This window comes from Durio zibethinus, chromosome 23 (genome assembly GCF_047325235.1).
Source record: "Durio zibethinus cultivar Kanyao isolate XHJ-2024 chromosome 23, ASM4732523v1, whole genome shotgun sequence".
Taxonomy (NCBI): domain Eukaryota; kingdom Viridiplantae; phylum Streptophyta; class Magnoliopsida; order Malvales; family Malvaceae; genus Durio; species Durio zibethinus.
Window position 1 is genome coordinate 6,529,746 of NC_143184.1, and position 24,509 is coordinate 6,554,254.

General features: G+C 30.9%; 1 protein-coding gene and 1 pseudogene across 2 annotated transcripts; both read right to left on the bottom strand.

The window, feature by feature from the left end:
• Positions 1-1,685: 1,685 nt before the first annotated feature.
• Positions 1,686-2,524, bottom strand: LOC111313468 (protein LATE FLOWERING-like; annotated as a pseudogene).
• A 1,343-nt stretch (positions 2,525-3,867) lies between these two features.
• LOC111314380 (sterol 3-beta-glucosyltransferase UGT80A2-like) lies at positions 3,868-15,640 on the bottom strand. 2 transcript variants are annotated; one of them, XM_089752979.1, is made up of 15 exons: positions 15,214-15,640; positions 13,600-13,781; positions 11,719-11,958; positions 10,780-10,891; positions 10,257-10,427; positions 8,844-8,907; positions 8,611-8,668; positions 8,353-8,530; positions 7,988-8,118; positions 6,459-6,561; positions 6,282-6,358; positions 5,703-5,738; positions 5,106-5,153; positions 4,795-4,944; positions 3,868-4,305 (listed from the first exon to the last, which is right to left on the bottom strand). In XM_089752979.1, the coding sequence occupies exons 1-15, from the start codon at positions 15,431-15,433 to the stop codon at positions 4,138-4,140; spliced, it is 1,938 nt and encodes a 645-aa protein (XP_089609105.1). In that variant the 5' UTR covers positions 15,434-15,640; the 3' UTR covers positions 3,868-4,137. The 2 variants fall into 2 exon arrangements, with proteins under 2 accessions (XP_089609105.1, XP_022771409.2); XM_022915674.2 differs by lacking the exon at positions 5,703-5,738.
• Between the last annotated feature and the right edge of the window lie 8,869 nt (positions 15,641-24,509).

Consider the following 24,509-nt stretch of genomic DNA (forward strand, 5'->3'; position numbering starts at 1 on the left):
TTCAAACACCAAGTACTTTCTAACAGGATCCCAGATTCGTACGTAAGGAAAAATTATATATGTTCTCCTCCTGCACATCACACAATATATATTAATATTTATTTAATCAATTAATGAGACTGCAAGGTGGCAGTTGGGTTTCCGTCTGCTCTTTCTATACCTCTCAATTGGAATCATAAATAAAATAGAGTAGTGCAAGTGCAAAGTGCAAAGCGATCCAAATATATGGCCCATAACAAACATGGGCATTTCATCCCAGCACGTAGCTAGGTTTGAAGGAGGTAACGTGCTAGCTCTTGCATTGCATCATGATTTTTCTATCAAAAGGCACATAATAAATAATGTTGAATCAGAACAAGTTATTTTACTTTATTCTTTGATTCTTCTGATTCATATAATTCATTATCCTAGACAATTTTTCTTTTTTACATAGTAGGCAGTAGCAAGAGGTCGGGATTCAACAACGGATTTATAAATTTTTTTCGGAAGTGTTTATCTATAATATATATATATATATATAATTATTGACAATTTTATTAATTTTATGATAGAAAATATGTTTAAGAAAAAATTTTGCATTTTTCAAAAATTTTTTTTTATTATCCAATTTTTGAGAATATCCATAAACATACTACTGTCCCATATGAATCCATCTCTGCTGGGGTTTGTCTTCTTTTTTTTTTTTTAATAAGCTTTTCGACTTGTTTGTTCTCACAAAAACTACAATCGAAGGGCACGTCACCAATCATTTGTAAACATTGTCGGATCACAATCTTCTCCAGTTGGGTCAAATACAAATTATTTTTAACTGCTTAAATATAATAAGAAATTACAAGCCATCCCTAACAGTAATTAAAAGCATATTTTTTGCTCTATGTCCTAACTTTAAGTACAAACATTTGCTGAATCCATTCTACTTCAGTTGAACCTTTAGCATGTGTTAATCAAAATGGGGTTCCCTCGGTGTTTCGCCATTAGATCCTGCGATATATTACTACTGTTTCTATTTCCATTCTTATTAAAAGTGTGAAATTTCTCTCCATCAAGGGGTCTCTGCCAAGATGATTCACTTTCGCCTGCACAAGCTGCTGTTTTAGTTGGAGCTCAGGCCAACAATGGCTTTGAAGGGAATAAATTTGTGTGACCGGCCTTCAATTTTTTGGTAGGGAACCAGACCAAGCTCCTCCCCTTAGGCTAGTCAGACGACAGCCCATTTAGCCATGGCCATCCACCTAATTTGGACAAAGTGGGCCTCGTTTGTGCTGCTGGGCCTACTAACTACTCTCGATTCTCAACAAACACTAGCCCCTTTGCGCTGCAGAATTAGTTCTTAGGATTCATATTTCACCGTCTTACAGTGTACAAGTCTAAAGAAACATGACGAAAGGGGACAAAAACAAATGAATCTCCTCATCTAACCTACACCATGACCAGATCAGATCATTGCTCATCTCTTTTTTCATTGATTGGATTGTTAAATAAATTTTTCATGTTATAAGGATCTTCTGGACTTGTGAAATCATGATTAATACTTGCTATTCTTTTAAGTCACCTTATAATCATAACATATGATCAAAGACTTTAGTCTGAAAGTTCAGTATTTGTTGAAAGAATTTTTTTTTTTCTAAAAATACTGAAGAACAATGGAAATATATCATTGATGATTCAAAATGTTAGTTATACGTACTTCATTTTTTCCCCCTGATCTTCCACAACATCTGCAAAAGAATGAATCAGACATGTTGTCTTTTATTGTGAAAACATGTGGAAGAATTAAAAGCAAAAACTACCAATAATTACTCTTAACAAAATTTGCCCATCATTCTCTCTTCATAAATGAAGAGATAGGTCAAGCTTTGATCTTTGTCCTTATGATCAGCACTTCCCATCCCTTGATTGTTATCCTCCGCCATTGCTAGCTGTTGAGTGAAGCCTCCATTGCATCTTATGCTCCTCTGCCAATTCAAGTAACTTTGCTCGTCTTCTTCTAATTGATGATGGTAATATCCATTGCTACTTCTACCTTAAAACACCACATTATTATCAAACCTGGCAGCACCATTCGATCTGAATCCGTCCGATAAACGGTGGTTCGGGAAATAACGGAAGTTGGCAGAATGATCTGTTATATACATTGGAGAGTGTAAAAAAACCAAGCGGTGGCTTGCATGAGCATAAACCAATAGTAATGCCGGAGAAGATGAGAAGCTGCTAGTTGGTCCATACTCCCGTTTAGCCTTTCATGCAGATGTTCTTTCTATCTTGTGAGCATTTTGGTGGCCCCCCAAGGCTTGAGAACTGTAAAACTTTCTTGAACAGAATAAACAAGGGAAAACCCTTGTTGTTCCATCGTCTACATTGGTCTGGGAAACTTTCTCTTGATGACCATCCTCCATGCTTGAGGACAAATTAAGAGTGACTGATAGAAGTCAGTTTGCATGCTGAACAAAATAATAAGACAAAGAAACGAAAATTAAACCTTTGAAAAAGAGACTAAGAAATGGCAGGTGTGGGAGAAGTACAGTTGAAGGAACTGAATTAAGAATGCAAGTGGCATTAGCTTTTGGTGGGTGATCTGATTAAAAAAAAAGAGTAGGGTAAGAGAGTTCAGAAGCCGAGTTCTAAAGAGTTGGAAAACGTGAAGACTCTGAGCATAATAATAATTATTATTATTATTAAATGGAATGCTTGACATATTAGGGGACCGTGTCTGTATGGGCTTGGCAACAGAAGAGATAAGAGAAAAAGAGATAGGTGGGGGAAGTATTATTCTCCAAGACGTTTCTGCATGCTGAGGCGAAGTGTGACATTGGCGGGAAGATATGTTTTGTGGGTTGGAAAATGGAATCTTTCTCCTCCCCTCTTTCCCTCTAAACGGCATTTCTCTTTTCTTTTCTTTTTCTTTTTTTTTTTCTTTATGTTGGAACGTAAAACTTCATTGTTTTCTCAATTTTCCCGCGTTATCAATCAAAAGCCGGCAATTTAATCCCCTCATTAATATTGGGATAATCAGGTTTTCTACTTGCCAAAAACACATTTTTGGCCGTGTTACTACCAGCCTCTTGGCATTGAAATGAAGGTTAGCTTTGACTTTGTGCTACACTAATCAAGGGCTTTCGTTTCATTATTCAAACTTAAAGACATCCACATGTTGGGGACTGGAGAGAGTTGTTAACGATAGATCAGGAATGAATGGAAGTCAGAGAGAGTGTCAGAGGAAGGGCTGAGCTTGAAAGATCAGGTTTGTGATCTTCAATGGCGAATGCGGAAGGATTGGGTGGCTTAAAAGGTAAAGTCATTCCCCACTTGATCTAGAATTCAGTGGTGGCTGCCTTAAATATCATTCAACGGCCCTTCCCTCTCTCTCTCAGCATGCAAATTGGCTCTTGTGCTGCATTCCTCTGCCCTCTCAAAGATTTTGATATGGGGGGCTGCGTTCTCCATCGCCAATCCCATGCAATTTGTCACTTTTCATCCATTCCTTGCCCTCGCATTTTCTGAACCTAGTGTTTTCTCTTCAACTCGTCTTGATTCCCATGTTTCCCCCACACGCGGTATCCATCAATCTTTTTTTTTTTGGCAATATAGTGAAACTCAACTAAGAAAATATATAGAAATGCTTGATCTGGAAGTGAAAAACCGAATTACTAATCAGACATCTCCCCCCTGTACAAGGTACAAAAGCGATCAATTATGGCACGTAATAACAAATGGAATCAACTGTGGCTGTAATAACATTTTAACCTCGATTCAAATCTTTTGGTAAAACTGTGATCTGCATGATCGCCACCCAAGATTTGATTTCACTTCTTATCACACTATCTTTAAATTGTAAAAGCAAGATGACAAAAGTATAACAACGGTTCCTGGAATGAAAGACTCAAATCTAGCATAGATTGGTAACTCAAAAGATTTTAAAAAATGGGCCATTCTACCTTCGAGATGAATGAAAATTCGCATTTTTACACCATGTTTCTCGGCTGTAAAAATAAATACATTTCTGGAAACAGGGATGTGGAAATTCGTAAAGAGGGATGAAATTTTCGTGTTTTCATTCATTTCTGAAAGCACCATGGAGAACACTGAAAACACACAACTAAACAACTTACAAGGAAGAAACAAACATCCATGCGAGATTCACGAACAACCAAAACATCTAGCAATGGAGAATAGACTGGGTGGCTCTGGTGATAGCTCTGGCTCAGGCTTCTTGCGAGGAAGATGCCTAAAAAATGCTTTTACTGCTCCCGTAACCCCATCCTCCTCCTCCATTGCCTTGGCAAGTTCAATGGCTCTCTCTTTCACCTGACATATTTCATGTTCATGGGTTAGTTAATGGGAAATTTTCCAATATCCTCATGCAGTCATCATATTACAAGTTCAGCCAAATTTATGCTTTCAACAATTTTTTTTTTTTTTTAATTTTACTTAAGATCATCATAATAGAAACTAGACGATAAATCAGCATCCCAGCCGTTAGAGTTTGGTAAATTTGAAGGTCTCAAGTTCAAACTTGGAGAGAAGAGAGGTACTTATGAAGAGAGAGAGAGAGGTACAGCTCTGTGTTACTCAAACCCAAATGAGTTCCCACATGCACCAACCCCCCCCCCCCCCCCCCCTCAAAAAAAAAAAAAAAGGGACCAACAAATAGCCGCTTGAGAAAAATCCCCAAGATCAAGCTCTCTTGGAATATCCAAAAGAAAATAAAGGGAGCAAGCCTAAATGGCTAAATCTAAAATGCCTAACCGAATATAAGTTTAACAACTAAATCTGGCATCTCAAATTCATAATTACCTTTGTGTCTAGCATGAAGTTTATTGCATTAACCAACTTGGGAAGTGAGAATTCATCAACTGGGATGGGTGGAGGACCCACTCCTCTGGCGTGTACTCGCTCTCCCCAGAAAGGTTGATCACCAAAGAATGGTACAATTGTTGTTGGGCACTAAAATTGAGGACAAAAAATGTGGATCAAAAGGCAGATGGACAAAAAAAAAAATTGAATCCAAAAGCACCAAATTATTATGCAGGCAAAACAATGTAAGCACCTAGTCATGGAACTAGAAGCACGAAAATAACAGCAAGGATCAAAATATTTGTTCTTACCGCTGCTTTAAGACCAGCAGCTGTTGTTCCAGCACCTCCATGATGAACCTAAAAACAAGGCAAAAAAAAGATCTTGTCATTCATAAACAAATTGGAGAGGAAGGGCTCGAGAGAAACTACTCTGGGGAGGCCAAAGGAAAGTAATATCAGAAAATTTTAAGAGATCTAAAAGATAACAATTCGAAAGTTAACTGGCATGATCAAATATTTGCACGTCCTCTATCTCATGAGCATGTAATATTGCTGGATGCATGCCTATCACTAGCTGCAACTTAATTTATTTATGCTTGAGTAATTTAGTTTTTATATTATGTGCTATGAGGACACTTGGCTTGTGCTTGAATCTTTTATCCTGACTTCCCCTAGTCATTTATGCCAACCTTCTTTGGCATACCATCATTGTATTGATCATACAGCACACTTTAGATCTGCAACAATATATTTGATTTCCAAGACCCTCAATATTTCACTTTTTTTCATTTCAAACAAAGGCCACATATAGATTGAAATATCTAAAAATGTCTACTATCGACAGCATATTGATATAAAGTACATAAAAAAAATATTATCAAACAAAGAAAACTGCATTGATCTGACCTCACTGAGAATCCCTAATCTTTGCACTCGTTTCTTCTAAGATTAAAAAAATAGTTGCATCAGATGGTGTCCATACTTTATTTAAGATAAAACATTGGGATCTCCTTGCAAATAGAGTAATAATCTCATCAAAGAATGCTATCACAAAAGAAAAAAAAAAAAACACACAGTTTTCCAAAATTTAATGATAATCATGTTATTATGGGCAGAAACAAAGTGATAATGGTATTAAAATATTTACCAACATTTTCCCTTTTTTCCAAGATGAGGGGGGAGGGGATTTGCAAATTTGAAACCTTCAATGTGGAACTTGTAAGACCATAACAGAGCATGATTCAGAACACTAAACTAGGACAAGAGTACAGGACCAAGAAAACATTATTCCCCTACAGTAGCTCTCAAAGAAACTTTGAACCATAAGTAATTGACCCAGTATTAAAAGCCCATTCCCAAAGAAAATAGATCAGGCCACGACTTATGACCACTACATAGTTATTCAATTAATTTATAAAAAAGCAAAACAGATGTAATGAAAAAGAATCCTCAGAAACGCACTGCTCTTGTAATTTATAAACTCACCACAGCCTTGCATTGCAAGAATAGCCAATCATGAGGGACATTGTCCAATAAGTAAACATAGTCCTTGGGTTCTGCCACTGATAATAAATTAAAAAATAGCTAAGAAAATATGCACACAAGTGCTAGGTTAATAAGGAAACATTTAAAGATCCAAAAGTAGGAAGAAAAAGAACTCACAGTTACCAAGGCCACCCCAGCCTTTATTGATGATACCTCTCTGTCCAGTTTGTTCCAGTGCATCCACAATTATTTGGGTCATTTTTTCCGGTTCTTGAACCGGCTATAACATGAGAAAAGGAACAGTTCAAAAGATCATAAAATTTGAAGAAAATAAAAGGCAGCCATATTCCATTAAAAAAAAGCTATATCATGACATGTGAGAACAATATCTCATGGCATACTTGACTGTGATATCCATAAACTTTATTAAGGATACAATCAGTCTATTTTTATAGTGATCAATGAGATTGAGGGAAAAAAATGCAGTCATTTATTGCACTCATCAGACTTGGCTTTATATTAGCAACACAAATAACTCATATAAAATTTGCAAGAAAACAACCTTATAAAATCATATGCTTAACAGAACAGACAAAACTTAAATTCCTTTGGAACACCAACAAAGTGTTCTCTAAATTCTGTTGCACTCTTCTATTTCAAACCTGATATTCTTGTGCTTTGTACGGTGCTCCATTAAAGTAGCATAAAGTGATAACACAAAATAGCAACCAAATAATAGTAGAATCATTATAGATAATAAACAAATAACTTCAAGCAAATGCACTACAGACAGTGACTAATGAACAAAACGTCGTGCCAAGAAATTTTACCATGCCCCTCGTAGAAGACCTACTTACAAAGATAAATACAAGGTAGTCATTAAACATTTAGGGCTCACAACCTTGCAGCTTATAATAATTGTCAGTAAATAAAGAAGCAGTGGAATTTCTGGTTACAACATTTTAGCCATTGATACCTTTCAGTATAGAGGTCATGATTTAAAATTCTACTGTTATTTATCAATTTCAGCATCTTCCTTAACTAACATACTTGCAGATGTCTGGAACAATACAGTTTAGAAAACCTCAACACAAGAAATTAAAGAGAAGAATCTTTCCCTATTTAGAAGAAACAAAAAGAAAAGCTTGAAATCTAAAAAGAAAACTTGCAGGAAATGACCAAACACAGCTAGACTCAAGGTTGATAATTTCAAGAGAAGTTTTTTTTAAGCAAAAAATTTGCTTAATAGATCAATCAACATTGAAATCCAAATCCCTAGCTCTAATTAAAAAGGTTGTAAGGCAAAACTAACAACCAAGGCCACTATTAAGGCTTGAGGGCCAGGGCCTCCAAAAAACAAGGGTTTCAATTTACTGTAAAAATAAAAAAGAGGAAGAAACGAAATATCCTCAAGAAGGAAAACCAGCATTTTACTGACAACCATTCTGCTGTATACTTTAAAATAATTTGAGAATTATATTAAAACATGAAAACTCTACATTGAATTTCACAATACAAAGAAAAAGTTAAAATCTTCATGTAAGCACCGCTAGAAATATCTAATACTTAATATGGGATTAATATGAGTTAATGACACAAGAAAACAAACTAATAGGGGATTAATATGAATCAATGACATAAGAAAACAAACTCAAAAACTATAGAAAAATATAGTAAATGATAATGAGAAAAAAAAACAAACTCACAAGGCTACCAAATCCAATATAAATAGGCTTTGGACCAGCTTCAAGCCACTTTACGAGCAATTCAGGAGGTTCATAATTTGTTGCAAGATCAAGAAAGCAAAACCCTATCACGTCAATCTTAGGTCCCCAATCTGAAGGAGAAAAGTAAAAGTGTCATCCTTCCATTTGAGAAATTCTTGCCAGCATGTCAAGTCATTATAAAATATGTTGTTCAAAGAAATATCCTCATGCTTTATTACATAAGCAGGAGAGAATGCTGAAAAAAAATTTAAAATATATAAAATATAAACTCCTAGCTTAAAAAAATTTCCACAGATATATCTGTTTAAATTTTTCACTTTTCAATTAGATATTAAGCCAACCACCTTTAGGTTTAGGAACAAGGTGAGGACTCCATATATATCCATGAGGCACATCAGAATCAGAGCCTTGGGAACCACTCAAATATGTGACTGGTCGTAGCTTCAGCTTTTTCTTTCTAACATCATTTATCATGTCCCGTATCCCAAGCCAAATCATTGAGTCAACAATTTGATAAGAAAGCTGCAGCAAACACAAACAAACAAGATGAGAAAAGTAGAAAAAAAATACATAAAACAATAAATATGAATATCAGTGCTCACTCGATATCCAGCTGGTTGCTTCACACGGGACAAAGGATGTGGAAACTCACTTGTTGGCCTGGAGGAAACAATAATGGATTGTGCAAAGCAGTCTAAGATTGCCCGTTAAACCATGTAATAGAACAATAGACTGATACAAAACAAGAAATAACAAGCTTGTAAACTGCTAGCTTCAGAGATGTTAAAGCAACATCCAACTCAGCTATAGATAACATTACTCAGGCAAGACTTACGTCCATGGCATCGTGAAAAATATATGAAGTGGTATTTTTAGCGCCTCTGCCACATGTGTATGCCCTAAAAAGCATTGCCAAAGTTTCTATTAGAATATTGAAGCAGTAAATACAAACATGAATAAAATACTTCTATTCCAGAAACAACAAATCATAGTGGACAACAGAAATCACATGACATTTTCTCACCAAACTCAGTCTCTCAAATAGAGAAAAATAAAACAAATTCAGCACTGAAAGATTTACCATCCTTCATATTGTTAAAGCAATAAATATAACAGGAGAAGCCCACCCTAGAGCCCGCAGAGAACTGCCATGACATTCATTAACACGACAAGGCCCATCTTTTATCTACTATATTTGGATGCAAATAATCATCCCTTCATGCCTAGATTTATAGAGATAAAGTTTAAACCGGAACTCACTGATACAAAAACTAGCAAATGCTACAAAATGTCAAATCATCTGGCAAGCCAAGAAATTGACTTCCGATCCCATTACTTGCCCATTCCAACAAAGACAGTAGGAGGGGAAAGGGGAAAATAATCATACACATAGTTAAGACTCCATCAAGATGGCAAAACAAAGTTTCTAGTAGGAACTTATGTAAACCATTCTAGCCTTTTACAGTTTATAGTTTTTAAATGGAGATAAATGCTCTGTAAGCACTACCAATAATTCATAAAACATCACAACTATGCTTAGGCCCTTTACAGCACATATTTTGTGGTGAAGTTGTCTGACAACAGGGTGGCCACATTATAGTTATGATTTCGTCAAACTTTCATTACATCAAACTCCGACACTCGAGGCTAAAAGCAGAGTGCTAAAAAGAGTAAATCTAATATATTTTCTTCAATACTGCTGAAATTCCTTTATCTATGCATGAGAAATAAATACAAAGACCAAAGATCCATACTAAGTTGAAAATGAAACACCAAAATAACCACAATATTTCCCTTATTGTAAACCATTCTAGCCTTTTACAGTTTATAGTTTTTAAATGGAGATAAATGCTCTGTAAGCACTACCAATAATTCATAAAACATCACAACTATGCTTAGGCCCTTTACAGCACATATTTTGTGGTGAAGTTGTCTGACAACAGGGTGGCCACATTATAGCTATGATTTCGTCAAACTTTCATTACATCAAACTCTGACACTCGAGGCTAAAAGCAGAGTGCTAAAAAGAGTAAATCTAATATATTTTCTTCAATACTGCTGAAATTCCTTTATCTATGCATGAGAAATAAATACAAAGACCAAAGATCCATACTAAGTTGAAAATGAAACACCAAAATAACCACAATATTTCACTTATACAGACCCATAAATGCATACTCAAACATGTGTATACATCCATACACATGTAAATAACACCACTAAAGGTTGAAAAGTAATGAAAGCTAACCGTATGCTGGAGGATTTGCAATGATTGCATCTGCCCTAAAAGGGATACCAGAATCAGGATCAGGTTCTTTGCAAGCAGGAAGCAGAGAGTGGATAATTTCCTTTATTTGATTTCGTTGAATTGGTATCTCAGAAGGGCCTGATGGCAAGAAGCCTTTATTTTTAACCATATCTGCTCGGGAAAAAATTCAATAGAAAGGAAATCATTAAGAAGTCCTGCTGGAAATCTAAATTTTGACAAGTAATCGCATTCAATTTTAATTCACGTATGACTTTGGCCATACTGAACATTCAACTTAACACCTACATATTCTAAATGAAGCTGTGTTATAGACAAACTTAAAAATTACAACAAGGGTTCAGTGCTGCACATATGCAACAAAAACATCTTGCAATTACATGTATGTTAAATGCTCCGCATGATACTAATTTGAATTACATATAGGAACCAACTCAAAATAATGTTATCAGAATCCCAGTAAGGTTAAACCAGAAAATCATAAAATAATGTGTTAGGTACATACAACCAGCAAGAACTTTTGGATCTCCACCTAATGGATAGAACTCAAGCCCAGCAGTCAGCACAAACTCTTTGAAATTTGAATGAGTTGCCAATCTTACACGATGGCCATAATCCTGCATGCAAAACATCCTCTCCCATGGTAACATTTCAAACAACCAACAAAAAGGATTGAACTTAATTGTTTCACATTTTTTCTTTTCGTTTCAAAGCAGTGAGCACAAACTTTTAGCAAACAGCAGTACGTATGTAGTTGCCAATATGAGAGGTTTCAAAAAGAACATATGCCTATTAGACAAAATAATAAACTGTTACTGCTTAAAAAACATCTTTTGCACTTACACACCAAAAAAAAGGTTTCAAAATCTTAAAACTCTTATTTTCTAAATGTAAAAAATAAAATTAATGCAAGGCAATGAATTAAGACAGTGGCAAACAAAGAAATTCAGCACAACCTAGTATAGATTGAATAAGCAACAATATTGATCAGTAAAGTCAATCAATTTTTTAATCCTCATCAACAGCAAACTACCCTAAATCATCATCGCACAAGTCAAACACTTCCAGAGTCTATAAGCAAACTGCTCATAACAGAGCTTCCTTCTACGTTATTGTTTTTTATCTAGTTTACCCTAGTTGATGTGTGGAGCAAGAAGCATTCCCTGGCTCAATCTTCAATATAAAGAATTTTATTTTAATATTATATTATATATATTTATATATATATAGAGAGAGAGAGAGAGAGAAATAATAAAACAAACAAGAGTAATAATTCAATCTTCAACTTTCAATTGGAATTGCTCCATTTTTCTAAATACATACATGTTACCAGAAAGCCCAGATGAGGTTACAACAAATTTAAAGGCTTTAAACATACCGCAAGAGTTATTCACACCAAATAGCAAAAATGAAAAGGGGCTAAAAAACAAAATACTTTCCCAACCTGGAGACGTTTGCCAATCGCAATAAATGGCTGCACATCTCCACGTGTGCCAACTATAAGCATCACTATTTGCAGTGGTGGAATATACTGAATGTCTGTTTCAAGTGACTCTTCTTCAGCTACTTCAGCATATGCACCTCTTGGCCCATCACCAAGAGCATGGGGCTCAACATCTCCTGGAACTTCAAACTCCACAGTTCCATCATCTTTCACAGTAGCTATTCTGTTCAACAATTTAAGCTGCACAGATTTAAAAGATTTAATAACATTGCCAGGTACACATGTCTCGAAGATCAAACTGTCACAACATCCAAGAAAACCACCCATCAAGGCAATCCATAACAATAATCACTGAAATACAAATGATAATGAAAATAACAACAATTTCAACAATATCAAGAAGACAGAGCAGCCCCAATAAGAATTTGGCCCTCCCATGGCAAATGAAGAGATTATTAAGCTACAGCATTTAGATAGATCTTACAGTGTGCTTGCATCTATGCTAAATGCTAATACTCTTAGCCTTAAGAAGAGTCCAGGAAAAAGAAAAGAGGACTCCTGAAAAACCTTAAACAAACATCTTAAAATTAATAATAGTAGTACTTTAAAACCGCTCAAGCATATCTATCTACGTAAAACAAAAAGGAATTAAAAATTCCTTAACTACTCTGCCATCTCCTATGAATTTTGTCTTGTCACCATCCACTATCCCATCAATTTCCATAAATTTCTTTCTTATGTCCTACCACATGGACACACTGCCATCTCAAATTGTTAAGAGTGCATAAATGCTATTATTGAATTTATTACAAATTTAGTACATTTACCAACATGTCCATAATTTCAAACAATCAATGACAAAAACATTTTGTTCTTATTAAGCAGGAATTTAGCTAACATAATATACAATATACTTAGATGTGTAAAGAAAACAACATAAATTACTGCTAAATTCATAAATACCCCTCAAGTATGAAGCACAGATGTGGACATTACCAGTTCACATGATAACATAGACACTATAACACAAAAGTTCTCAAAAATTTAGGATGCAAGCGCAAGGTAGGAGGGTTGTGTGCATTATAAAAATTTAAAAACCATTATTCTTGTCATAGACATGAATGATGAAATTCTTCAAACCAACCAGCAGCTTGCTTGACGTAGCCCAATTTTAAAACCTACCATATAAAGTCATCTTTTTCTCCTCCTCCTTCAAAGATGCAGCCCACTTTTTGTAGATGATAGAAAGCGACGAGCACACGATCACATCATTTTCAATTTGTCTCTACTTTCTCCCTTTTCATCTCTAATCCAATATAAATAGGAGCCACCAAAGGCCAAACTAAATCGTGGTTTAGCTGCTATTGATAAGGATGGCAAATTTCTCTCTTCTTGTGTAACAGGGTATTGCTTCTTTTTGATAAATGATCGAACTGTTTCCAAAACCCCATCACCATATCCTTCCCATGACTATCTGGTGTTTGAATTTTTTTTTTTTTTAAATTTCCAGCATATTTAGCAGTATATGTCACACATTCATAGTTACAAGAACAACATGACATACAGGAGGGAAACCATATCCACGCTTCAAAATCCTTAATAAATCATCCATCTAGAAGAAAAGGATTTAATCATTCCTCTTTAACCATTAGCTATTTAATTCTTCTACCAGGAACTTATATGCATTTTGGTATTTAAAAGTTCTTACCATAGAATTATCTAACTGAGACAAAATTAATTCAACCAGTATCAAGCAATCATTCTCCGAAAACATCTAAAACTAAAATAACAATCATGGGGAAGAGAGTAAATTGTTGTTTTACAAATATAAATTGAGACAAAGGGGAGTGGTAAAAGTGATACATCCAGAAAAATTAATACCTTCTTTTGAGCAGATATCTTACTGTCAAAAATCTGTGCTGCTTCTTCCGCAAGTATGTTTCGATGTCTTTGTGTCTCAGTTTTTGATTTTTCCAATTTACCCTGGCTTGAATCCAATTTTTCAACGTTTGAAGTGCCCACAGGCAATGTTCCAACCTCAGAAAAAATTCCACGAAAGGTGCCTGAATGTAGTAAGAAATATAACAAATTTAAGCCCGTACTTAACAACATATCATAAAATTTAAGCATAGTTATTGATTATTCCTCTGGAAGCTTAAAAGTAGGACTATGGCCCCGTGATGGAAATAGCAAACTTTTTCCAACTATAGGCCTTTGTCTCTTTGCATACTATTATATCCAAATGCGAAAAGAAGAAGAAGAAGAAGTAGAAAAAGAAGAAAAAAAAAAGAAATGCATTCGTGACATTTCTGCCAACTTCAAATAGTCCTCCAGAATGTGCAAAACAAGCCAATTCTTAGATCTTTTCTAATATGAGATTCAGAACATAGAAACTATATTAGCATCGTGCCATCATCCAGTTTTAAAGTATTAAGTATCATATCCAGAAACTTCAGCACATTAACAAAACGCCTGGGTATGCAATTCCAATAATCCTCCAGAATGAGCAAAAAAAAAAACCAGCTCTTTAATATCTTCTCATGTAAAATTCAGAAAATAGCAACTTGATTAGCATCATCCGGTTTTTAAAATAACAAGTATCATAAACAGAAAAGCGTGGTAGGGAGCATTGGTAAATGTAGCACAAAGTGATGCATTTACAGTTCATTTAGTGGGAGGAGAAAAGGAAAGAAATAAGGATAGAAGATAAAGAGGGATACCATTTATTAGTTAAATTTGGAGAAAATAAGAAGGGGATGAAAAGGGAGGGTTGTTCTTCATTCAATGACTAGAACATCCAATTCTTACACGATTAGGAGGAATGAAAGACAAATTTCCACTCATTAAAATGAGTTATTCTACTTGAAATTCTATCCCCAATCCCTCCCTTTCCTTCTATTTTCTTTCCAACAAACCGCACAAAATGTTGAAAGCATACATTTTCTTCCTCTCATTCCTAGTTCCCTCTTCCTTTCCACTTTCCTTTCTCTCCCTTTACTTCTCTCCCACCAAACATACCATCAATGTCCTTCCTACATGCATATCCATGATTTTTTTTCTAAACAAAACTTACTATCATTTGCCTTACAAAAGCAGTATCCAACAGAAACGCTCTAATGCCAAAACTTTATCCACTAAAGACACCTAAAATAAACTCCCAAACTTTAAATCCTTTAAATGCATAAGCCAGTGCTGGACTGTTATTGCAGATAGTAAAGAAATACTACCAACCATTAAATAGCAAATTACACTATCAAATTTAACAACAAATGAATAACAATGGACGGGTAATATGCAACTAGAATTACCAAACATACAAAATTCAAATATAAAAGAAAATAAGAAATGGCGGAAGTCAAAATTAGGTCTAAATTTCAGTCAAACTTGACTAAGCTACTCATAGGCAAAATCCACAAAGAAACTGTGAAACAAAACGTTCGAATTTTGAATTCTATTACTAAAACGGAGCGAAGTACATGAGGAAACTCCACGCACCTGAAGACTCGGCACCAACGTTATTCAGTGCACTGAGATCAACTCCAACGCGAGAATCATCGCCACTGGCGGCTTCCCGTGAGTCTCTGATATTATCCGTTTCTTTAGCACCGATGCATATTTCTTGCTCGCTTTTCACCGGAACTTCTACGGAAGAAGAAGATGAGGAGGAGGAGGACGAGGAGCAGGAGTTCCCGCGATGCTCTGGCGACGCCGCCATCACCGACTCCGGAGAGATCCCTCAATCGACGCGGCGAACTCCCTGTTCGTTCTCCGGATCTGCTCAAATTTTACGAACAAAGCGTTTCTCGTGATCTGATAAACGTTTGGATGCCGGGAATCTTTTTCTCTGAAAAAAGATGGATACCCCGGGAGAGAGAAAAACAAGATAGAGAAAGACGGAGAGAGAGACACCACGTTCGAAAGCGTGGGGGATGGGTCTGTGAAACGTGAATATTTGGTAGCGGGGGATTCCTGATCAGACGACACGTAAGCAACCTAGATTTGAGGTTAATGAATTTTGTTAAGTTAAAGCAAAGTTTGTTATCACAAAAAGGAAATGTTTAAAATAAAAGAGATGGAAGGATGAAATTCTGGCAAGAATGTACGTTGTGTTTTGCATGCTTTTTTTTTTTTATGTAATTGGTAATTTTTTTTCATCATTCGTAAAAATGCAAATCTAATATATACATATATATATTATATAATAACATACATAAATAAATTTATCATATAAGCATTTATATGAACAACTTTATTAAATGACACATAAAATAATTTTTAAAATGAATAAAATAAATTTTTTAATTACAAATTATATGATTTTAAATTTATTCAAATATCAAAATTATTCAAATTATAATTAAAAATTAAATCAATTTAGACATATTTTTTAAAATTAAAAATATGAAATATAGATTTTATTTTTTTAATAAATAATTTTAGTTGTTTACCAAATAATCTTATTTAAAAATTTATTTTATTATCAAAATCTTTCAAACATGTTTAAAAATTATAAAAATTAAGTTTATTCAAATCTTTCAATAATTTTTCTTATCTTGATTTAAAACATTATATTTTTTAAAAATTTAGGTAAGACATAATAAATTTAAGTAACTTTATGTAATATTTTGAAAATTCAAAAAATTTCTTCTTAAATTTTTAAATAATAAGATTATCAAAACAGTTATATCATTTAAACTCTAATTATCAAATTTATATTTCAAATAAATGCAAAAAATTTAATATTATCTTTATCACTTATTATATCTATTTTAAATTTTAAAAAATTAATTTAAAAATTATCTATTTAATTCTAATTACTACTAAAAATATTTTCTACAAATTTAAAACTACAAATATAATGTGTTATACATCAATTTTTTTTTTTTTAGCAACCTTTTTTCAAGATATATTATGTTACTATTGCAATTTGTTCTTTTATTTGTTTATAAGTTTTTTTCTAAGTTATATTTTATTGTTATTACAATTTCATTCTTGTGAAAAATAATATTTTTAATTTATTTTGTTCACATATTTTCTAATATTTTTCATACTTTGCATAATAATTTAGTCAATATTACTAAACTTAAAGTATGTTAATACTTATTTTATTATTTAATTTATCATTTGATAATATTTATTTTTATTTTTTTTAAAAAAGCATAATTTATTTTTATTTGATATAATCTTATAGGTGTATAAATATTATTGTAAACAGAAATATTCAAAGGAAATATAATTGTTTACAAAAAATTTATTTGAAAAGAAACTAATTTGTATATATATATATATATATATTCATATTAAATAAGTAAAATTATTTTATGCATTGTACGAGTTATAGTTTAATTATATATATTTTTAACGAATTTTTAAAAATTCAATTGTTATATGTCATTCAATAATTTTTAACATACATTATTTTCAAAATAAAATAATCAATATGGTACATTTTTTATAATTTTAATATCATTTTCAAGATTATTACAGTAACTTAATAATTAAGGTGATTTTATTATTAAAATGATCTTATTTTTCGTGATCTATAATTACTTTATTTGATTAAGAATTATTAATTCTTAATAACTAAAAATTTTTGTGTTTGATATTATTAAAAATCAAATATTATTTTGTTTGAAAGTACAAAAATAATTATGTATATTATAATAGTTACACAAATTAATGATTTTTAATGTTATTTAAAAATAATAAATTGTATATAAAAATATTAGTAATATTTTATTTACTTCATAATAAATATTATTAAATTATTAAATTAAAAATATGTTTATTGATAGTAAACTAATTTTTATATTATAAATTATGTAAAAATATTTAAATTAGGAAATAAAACTAGTATATTAAAATCAAAAGATTATATTACAAATAAATTTTTAAAAATTTTTAAAAAATCACATAAAATATTTTGAACTTGTTACAATGAATATTAGTTTGAAAATATAAATATTATAATATAAAATAATAATAATTAATTTGACATATCACTTTATCTCGATGATAAAATTTTTTTATTTTTTTGAAAAAAAAATTAGATCATTGTTCAAAGTAATAATCTAATCACTATTAATAATTCAAAATCATCACCACATAAAATCATTAAGTGCTTATTAAATATGTATAAATCAACATAATTTTTTTAATAATTACTCCATACCAAATGTTACCTTTGAAAATTAAAAATCAATAAATTACGTTTTGAAAGTTAAAAATTAAAATAATATTCAGTTTACCCTTCCTTAGTAGCTGCACTGCAGTGCTTTAGCAGGCCTGATCTCAGTAGCCATTCTACGATGGGTCGAATCCTTTTGTTGTAGGCTGTAGAATGTTAACATCTCCTGATTTGCAGGCCTCATAAACAGATAATGAAGCGGAAATTTTAGCAAGTTGGCTTTGGCCCGATTAGTAATTATTTTTCTTTTTTCTTTTTATTTAAATTCAAATACAGTGTCGGCTTCTATTAGCATCAACATGCCCATTTGATGCTAATTCAGCATTTGCCTCGAATCATAAACATTTCCACTAAAAATAATAGTTCTTGAAATTTTGAATTATCATGTATAAATTTAATTAAATTTTATAATTGAATTTATTAATTATGTATTGATTTGTTTTATTTATTTGAATGATTTTTTATATAATAATTAAACATTATTATAATTTATCTTGTAACAATAACTTCATAAAAAAATAATCAGAGGGGTTTTCATGGGTTTGCTTGCAAAATTTTATTAAAAACAAAAAAAAAAAGCTCATTAGCTAAGGATAATACTTATTGAGAAAGTGTAAGCATGTAATGATTTTAATACTACTAGCAATATTTAAATTTCACAAATCTAGACCTCAACACCTATATTCCTATAGTTAATGCTACTTACAATTTATTCCAATAAAAAATCAATTTCAAATTATCATAAAATAATAATTCACTATTATTAACAGAAATAAGAATGTTTTAGTTTGTTAAATAAATGAAACGTTAATGAAAAAACTTAATAATAGGAATATAACATAATACTTTTTGAATAATTGAAAATATAATAATAATTTTTATTATAAATTATAATTTTATATAATTTTAAATTTTTGAAAGAATATAAATATGTTGTCAATCAATTAATTTTTTATTAAAATTTTCAAATCAAAATCTTAAATTGAGGTGAGCATTTATATACTTACCATTAAAGAAAATTTTAAATAATTTAATAAATAAAATTTAGATTTTTATTTATTTTAAAGGCTGGTAAAAATATTTTTTTTCTTGCTCTTCTTGTAATTCTCCACAACATAGCAAAGATTAAAAGGTAATCAATCCACAAATAAAATTGTATTGGCAGGCATGGAACCACATATTTTAAATTCAAAATTTTTATTAATTCCCTACTTTTTTTTTTTTTTTTTGTGTTCGCTTTTGATTGAAAAGTAATGAAATCTACATATGCAAGAAATTAACTGCAGATAAACGATACAATTCTTGTTTAATTAGGTGTGCCTTTAAAGTGTTAGTTTTCTTTTGGGGTTAAAATAAAATTTATCATGTTTTAATATTGAATTTTATCCTTATTATTTTAATTTAATTGAATTTTGTCAAAATTCATTTTAATATTGACAAAATATTGAATTTAAATAATATAGTGACAATTTTTTTTGTTTTAAAAATGTTTATAGAGATTGTCATGAGATTCAAATATTAACCAATAAAAAATTGATTATATTCTAATTAAGTAAATTAATTAAAACTTTTCCTGAATTCGATCAAATCTGATTCAATTTTTAAAAACTATCTAAAAATTAATTTCAATTTTTAAATAGGCTAGATAGTAATTAAAAAATTAAAATATTTTAAAATATATTAACATTTTAATTTTAAATTTAAAGTTAAATAAAAATAAATTATTTAATAATAAATATATATTTATGTACTGGATTGAACCGGATCCAAACTTAAAAATTCGTTGTTTGTTTTTTCCAGATCCCACTTTAGACATATATAATAGTAGCCAATTGTTGGGGTGTATAAATGGGTAAAGTATGGACATGGTAAATAGAGATGTCAATTTTATTCATATTTAATTAGGAATTTGATTTTTTATCTGAATGGGAATGAAGATGGAGATGAGCATTATATTATTGGCATGGGAATAAGGATGGAGATGATTTTAAATTTTTATACGAAGATAGGGACGGGTATTATAGTATCTATTCCATACTTATACCCTACATATATATATTTAATAAATAATTTTTTTATTAAATAACATAAATTATTATTTTAAATTAATTAAAATTAATATATTTTTATTAAAAAATACTAATATATATTTATAAAAAATTACCTAAATATATAAGATAAAAATAAAAAAATAAATTTTTTAGTTTTTATTTTTTTCAAAGCTATGGGTATGGAGAATTCTCATAACTATTTAATACCTGTGAAAATAAGAATAAAGATTAATTAAAAATATCTATAAAGTATGAGTATGAAGATTTGTATAATATAAAAATTTAGGTATAAGGATAGAAAAATGTACTACTTTACCCATTCCTTACCTATTTACATCCCTAAAGGTAAAGCATTCCCTATATCCAGCCCCAAAATTTTATATTATACATATCTCTATATTCATAGCCAATAAGTATTTTAAATTTATTCATATCTCCATCCTCACAGGTATTTAATGGGAATGAATAATCCCCATACTCATCATTTAAAAAAAACTAAAAACTAAAATTTTTTTAACTTATTTTATGTTATTTTTATCTTATATATTTGGTAAATTTTTATAAATATATATTAATATATTTTTCAATAAAATATATATTAGTTTTAATTAATCTAAAAATAATAATTTATATTATTTAATAAAAAAATTATATACTAAATATTTATAAATATATATGTAGGGTACAAATACAGAGCGTATGCTATATTACCTATTCTCATATCCGTATTTAATAAAAATTTAAAATTATACTTATTTTCATCCACATACCAACAATATAATACTCATTCTATATTCATTTAGATAAAAAATCAAAATTTTTTTTATTAAGTATGAGTAAAATTGACATTCTTAATCAATTGAAAAAATAATGTGATTTTTGTGGGTCAAGCAATAAAACTAGCAAAATTTTAGAGGATGATATCAAAAAGGTTTTATGAGGATGTGGACAAGGCAACCAGATCTGAAGTCGAAAAAAAAGAATAGGGCTTATATAAAGACTATAGGAAGAGGTTGGTGTTGAGTTAACTGACATTAAAATTTTGTGCTGCAACGACAATCCATGGCTCAAACTTGATATTGATTATTTTTTTTGGGCCTAGGTTTTTGTCACCTGTATGAATCAACAATGGCCAAAATTAATCATACATCGTATGTCACAAATTGCGAGTTCCTTAAACTAAAACCACACTTCCGTGTAACACAAAGACTACTCATAGTCAAGGTTAGCCTTTCACGAGTGCATTTTACTATAGACAGCTCAATATTGATTATTTAAGATTCATACTCTTCAGCTTTTTTTGGCTCTAACCTCGTAAGGTCACAACTTCCCAAACTCAATAGAATGTAACCTAACTTTCGTCAACTCATCAGTCTATGATTCTTAGGGTGACCTCGAGTACCCATCTTTACCCGCAGACATCAAGGTCCAAAGCATTGACCCGTCTTACTCATAAGGGCACACAACATCAGTTCTCATACTATTATCTCATTATTGCATAGTGAAAATCCAACACCATACTCGTTCAGATTATTTGTAAGCTTTCATGCCTAGAACTTAAAGATACAATACAGATGCTGGTCAACAGCTAACTCAGACCCACACTAGGCTTATCTTATCTCACGAAACTTATATTTCAATGCCTCAGCCTTTAGCCTAATTCTAAGCTGTCCGCATGTATGATGTATATCTTACATCATGTTTGTCCCACCTTAAGGGACTTGGATATGCTACTCAAGCCGTAAAACACCTATACCAATTGGCCACAAGGGTCTAATAGCATACTTGCTTACTAGCTCGCTCATCCTTCAGGCTCGATGATGCCCTTCTTACATAACACGATCTTATGATCCTTGGTTATTCATCGATTCAGCTTAATAAAGGAAAATTGAAAGACAACGAATGCTAGCATCTAACCTCATAGTTTAACGCAATGACATCGACCCTAACCATCCTCAAGTTTACTATGACCCAAGAAAACAGTGTACTATACTTGTGACCTGATCATACCCACCTCTAAATACCATACGTGTCTAGAAATAGCTCACTTTAGATTAGCCAAGGCCTCTCTTGCCCGCTAACTAAGGGAGTGGTGGAGAGTTGACATTAGTTGTCCCCCTATAAAGAACGTAAAAGATTTTCCAACCATCATATAATAAAATCGTAAGACTATCTAAAATGAGAATACTTTTTTCCTTAGCCATCTCATGGTCATTTTCAGCTAAATTCAAGACCCAGTGACCTACTTTTTGGCTATCATAATTCTTAGATTATGCTCATTGCTCCACTAATCTACTCGAGGGTGCCTATGCATAGTTTCGATCGATAACACCTGATTGACTATCTGGCTCTAAAGTATCTGCCTACTAGCTTGCATTTACCCATAAATCTTGGAACCTAAGGCTTATATCGTCTGCACACACTATCAGTAACATGTTCTCGAGCTTACACTGCCCGTGCATAGCTCCAGGACTACTATCCTGACCATAAGACCTTATCCGTTGCTCAACTTAAGGCTAGTCATGATAGGATTGAGGCATATCAGTGTATACCATAACACCGCAACAATATTATTAGCGACGTTTTTCCATTGATAGTATGGGTTGTGTGGTGTGTTAATCCATTATTGGCTCTATACTTTCTCGTTAATGTCATGGATAAAAAGTCGAAAAGGGGATGGAGAGGAAATATAAATGTAAAATCAACAAAAATTTTTTTTATTTATTATTAATTTAATAAAATAATACATCATTTGGTTTGTAAATTATTGTAAATTTTTTTTAATGTGATACTTAAATTAAAAAAATTTTAATTAGATATCTAAATTTTAATTTATAGTATTAAGTTATTCGAACCTTTTAACATTATTAAAATAACACTATCGTGGCACTTTAATGTTAATGTAAAAAGATACATAACTATCATCTGAAAGTGATGTGATTATCAAATATTATTTTTATAGAATAAAAAAAATAAATTTTTTTAAAAAATTTATTTTAATTTTATTTTATTAAAAAAAAACACATGATAGTTACATTTTAAATCATATGATAATCACGTGTCATCTATATGAATATTTAAATATCATATCAAGATTGTTCTAACAATATGAAGATATTATGATAACTTAATATACAAAAATTAAATTTTAGGTACTTGATTATTTTTTTATTGTTTAAATACTATATTAAAAAACATACAATAATTCAAAAATCAAATGAAGTATTATCTCTTAATTTAATTAAAGGTCGAGATCATATGGTTACCTTGCTCTATAATTTTATTTTATTCGATTACAAAAAAAATTGATGGCACCATATAAATATCATAAATACTAAGTCTATAGTTGATTTCTTTTTCATCAAACTTCATTTAAAATGTTTTGGGTATTTTTGAAATATAAAATTACTTGTCACATTTGTTTAAAATATAGAAAAAAAAAAAAAAACAATTTACGGGGGCAAAATAAACCATTTTTATATACTAGAATTTGGCCACACATTATGTGGGTGTTTAAAATTGTGAATAAAAAAGGGCAGCTTAGGAATTTTTAAGAAGTGAGCAGTTTTTGTTAAAATTTGTTTAATAAGAAATAAAAGACATCAATACTCTTGATTTTATTTTAAATTTTTACACATTTTAATTAAGCCGGTGCCATTTAACTCGTGACATAATAGTCAATAACTTTATAATTAGTACTAAAAATATATACAATTATTTTGTGAGTGAAAAAAAAAGGAAAAAATATTGTTTTTTAAGAAAAAATATCTATTTAAAAAAATATATCATACGAAAAATTAAAAAACATGAATACTCATATTTTATTATTTGATATTGTGATTTTATTTGATTTGTTTGTATTTTATTTAATTAAGTTGGTCACACATAATTCTGATACCAAACTCTATTAGACACTTAATGAGTAAGCAAAAATAATTAGTCCCAGATATTAGTTCATGACACTTGACAAACCCACTACTGGGTGAAAGAAAAAAATAAGTAATTTTTTAAAATGAGAAAATAACTAAAAGAAAAACAAGTTAAATAGTTTTTGTTTTATTGTCAAGTGTGTTGAATGGAAATTACTTATATAATTTTGTTTTATTTGCTTTATATTTTTTATTATTGATTTTTTTTTTTATCATCACATCCAATTGAATTGATTTTGGTTGCTTCAATCAAATATTTTGTAAAATAGTACAAATATAAATAAACAATTAATCGACATTTTTTAATCTGTAAAATGGAAAAATGAAAATGTTGTCTTATATAATAAGATAAAAAGGTACGAGGATATCACTTTCCTTTGATTTATGATTTACCTTTTTTTGCGGGAGTTTTGAAAGGAAAAGGCAAGGCGATAATAATAATAAAAAAAAGCAGTAAATTTTGTAAAAAAAATTGACAGGGTGAATGAAAGGAAAGCAACCAAATACCAGAACTCCACGTAGGAGAGATATACGTATATATATATATTATATAAGCCATTACAGTTAAAACTGGAAAAGGTAAAGAAAAATAGTATTTATTTATTATTTTATTTTATAGTATTT

What these genes read in the sequence shown, in the direction of transcription:
- LOC111314380 (XM_089752979.1), bottom strand. Translation starts at nt 15,433, where the DNA reads ATGGCGGCGTCGCCAGAGCATCGCGGGAACTCCTGCTCCTCGTCCTCC. An exon ending in TTTTTCACGATGCCATGGAC is followed by an intron (nt 8,669 to 8,843) that starts GTAAGTCTTGCC and finishes TGTTTCCTCCAG; the next exon opens with GCCAACAAGTGAGTTTCCAC. An exon ending in ACTTCATGCTAGACACAAAG is followed by an intron (nt 4,306 to 4,794) that starts GTAATTATGAAT and finishes GAAATATGTCAG; the next exon opens with GTGAAAGAGAGAGCCATTGA.